This window comes from Engraulis encrasicolus, chromosome 11 (genome assembly GCF_034702125.1).
Source record: "Engraulis encrasicolus isolate BLACKSEA-1 chromosome 11, IST_EnEncr_1.0, whole genome shotgun sequence".
Taxonomy (NCBI): Eukaryota; Metazoa; Chordata; class Actinopteri; order Clupeiformes; family Engraulidae; genus Engraulis; species Engraulis encrasicolus.
Window position 1 is genome coordinate 7,259,622 of NC_085867.1, and position 2,500 is coordinate 7,262,121.

General features: G+C 55.0%; 1 protein-coding gene across 1 annotated transcript in view; it reads right to left on the reverse strand.

Annotated features, from left to right (window-relative positions):
* LOC134457845 (unconventional myosin-XVIIIb-like) overlaps positions 1-2,500 on the reverse strand; it is a 137,482-nt gene that overhangs the window by 78,547 nt on the left and 56,435 nt on the right. The window contains exons 19-20 of the mRNA XM_063209824.1: positions 1,733-1,880; positions 968-1,151 (exon numbers count right to left, since the gene is read on the reverse strand). Of these exons, the coding sequence (XP_063065894.1) occupies positions 968-1,151; positions 1,733-1,880 (332 nt within the window). The remainder of the gene's footprint in view (positions 1-967; positions 1,152-1,732; positions 1,881-2,500) is intronic.

Genomic DNA, 2,500 nt, shown 5'->3' on the forward strand with positions numbered 1-2,500 from the left:
GACACCCAATACTTATCCGACCCAATTTAGCTGATGGCCCAATTTACCTGAATGCACCCTATGTTCTCAAAACATTTGAATGGCAAAAATTCACACATAGATGATAGGAAATCTTAACAGTCAATACCAATATTAAAATGCAAAAAGTCAAAAATGGTGGACATAGCGTTTTGGAAAAGAGCTCTTCTCTTTTTATCATGGAACTGTGTATGCATGTGCAGCATGTGTGTGTGTGTGTGTGTGTGTGTGTGTGTGTGTGTGTGTGTGTGTGTGTGTGTGTGTGTGTGTGTGTGTGTGTGTGTGTCTTACGGCCTGCAGATTGACTGATATGGCGTGCGAGTATCTGCGTATGGCCGCGTGTGTGTGTGTATGTGTGTGTGTGTGTGTGTGTGTGTGCGTGTGTGTGTGTGTGTGTGTCTTACGGCCTGCAGCTTGACTGATATGGCGTGCGAGTGTCTGCGTTGTGTGTGTGTGTGTGTGTGTGTGTGTGTGTGTGTGTGTGTGTGTGTGTGTGTGTGTGTGTGTGTGTGTCTTACGGCCTGCAGCTTGACTGAGATGGCGTGTGAGTGTCTGCGTAGTGTGTGTGTGTGTGTGTGTGTGTGTGTGTGTGTGTGTGTGTGTGTGTGTGTGTGTGTGTGTGTGTGTGTGTATGTGTGTGTGTGTGTGTCCTACGGCCTACAGCTTGACTGATATGGCGTGCGAGTGTCTGCGTATGGCTGCATAAGTGTGTGTGTGTGTGTGTGTGTGTGAGTGTGTGTGTGTGTGTGTGTGTGTGTCTTACGGCCTGCAGCTTGACTGTGATGGCGTGCGAGTGTCTGCATATGGCCGCGTAAGTGTGTGTGTGTGTGTGTATGTGTGTGTGCGTGTGTGTGTGTGTGTCTTACGGCCTGCAGCTTGACTGTGATGGCGTGCGAGTGTCTGCATATGGCCGCGTAAGTGTGTATGTGCGTGTGTGTGTGTGTCTTACGGCCTGCAGCTTGACTGTGATGGCGTGCGAGTGTCTGCGTATGGCCGCCATGCCCCCGCTGAAGGTCTTGCGGACGGCCCCGATGCGCTCCAGCGAGCGCTGGGACCCCCCCTCCACGCCCCCCATGCCCCGACACAGGGGGGGCACCGCACCCCGAGAGGAGAACAGGGCCTTCACCACCGTACTGAGATGGAGGGCAGAGAGAGAGGGGGAGAAAGAGAGAAGGAGGCAGAAGAAGAGGAGAGAGGGGAGGAGAGTAGAGGAGAGAGGAGAGAGAGAGCAGTGGCATATGCAGAGTAGAGGAGAGAGGAGAGAGAGGGGAGAGAGGAGAGAGAGGAGAGTGGGAGGGGAGAGAGGAGAGAGGAGAGAGGGGAGGGAGAGAGGAGAGGCAGAGAGAGGAGAGAGAATGCAGTGGCATATGCAGAGTACAGGAGAGAGGAGAGAGAGGGGAGAGAGGAGAGAGGGGAGAGGAGGGAGAGGAGGCAGAGAGGAGGGAGGAGAGAGGAGGGAGGAGGGGAGAGGAGAGGAGAGGAGAGGAGAGGCAGAGAGGAGAGGAGAGGGGAGGAGAGGAGAGAGGAGAGGGGAGGAGAGGAGAGAGGAGAGGCAGAGAGGAGAGAGGAGATAAGAAGAGAGTACAGTATATTTTTAAAGCCCAACTGGGAAACTCCAACTCCCACTGTCATTGTGACACAGCCATCCACAGCACACAAGTGAACACTGCATACTGTGTGTGTGTTATGTGTGTATTCCATGCTGCTATCTTACAGATTGGACTGCTGCAGTAGGGATGTTGCGTTGAGGCTGGAGGGGTTGTTCTGGAGGAGGGAGAACCAGCCAGTCAGGTCGTAGCGGACCGGGTCAGCACCCAGCTGATGAGATATCTCACACTGCAGAGGCTGCTCACACTGGCGCACTGGGGATATGGAGAGAGGAGAGGAGGGGTGGTGGGGGGGAGAGATGGAGAGGAGGGGGTAGAGGAGAAGAGAGGGGGAGAGGAGAGGGGTGGAGGGGGAGAGGGAGAGAGGGAACGAGAGACAGAGAGGAGAGATGGAGAGAGGGAACGAGAGAGGATAGAGGAAACGAGAGAGAGAGAGAGAGAGAGATGCAGGGGGAGTGAGAGAGGGAATGAGAGACACGGAGAGAGGAGAGAGGGGGGTGGAGGGAAAGATGGAGAGAGGAGAGGAGGGGGAGGAGAGGAGAGAGGGAACAAGAGAGACACAGAGAGGGGTGGAGGGGGAGAGGAGAGGGAATGAGAGAGACCGAGAGGGTTAGAGGGAGAACGAGAGAGAGAGAGAGATATGCCGGGGGAGTGAGAGAGGGGCAGAGGAGAGAGGGAACGAGAGACACAGAGAGATGGAGAGAGGGGGAGAGGAGAGAGGGGTGGAGAGAGAGGGAAGAGGGGAGAGGAGAGAGGGAGCAAGAGAGATGGGTGGAGGAGGGGAGAGGAGAGAGGGAATGAGAGACACAGAGAAATGGAGAGAGGCGGGAGAGGGAGAGAAAAAGAGAGAGATGTCAGGGGGGAGAGAGCAAGAG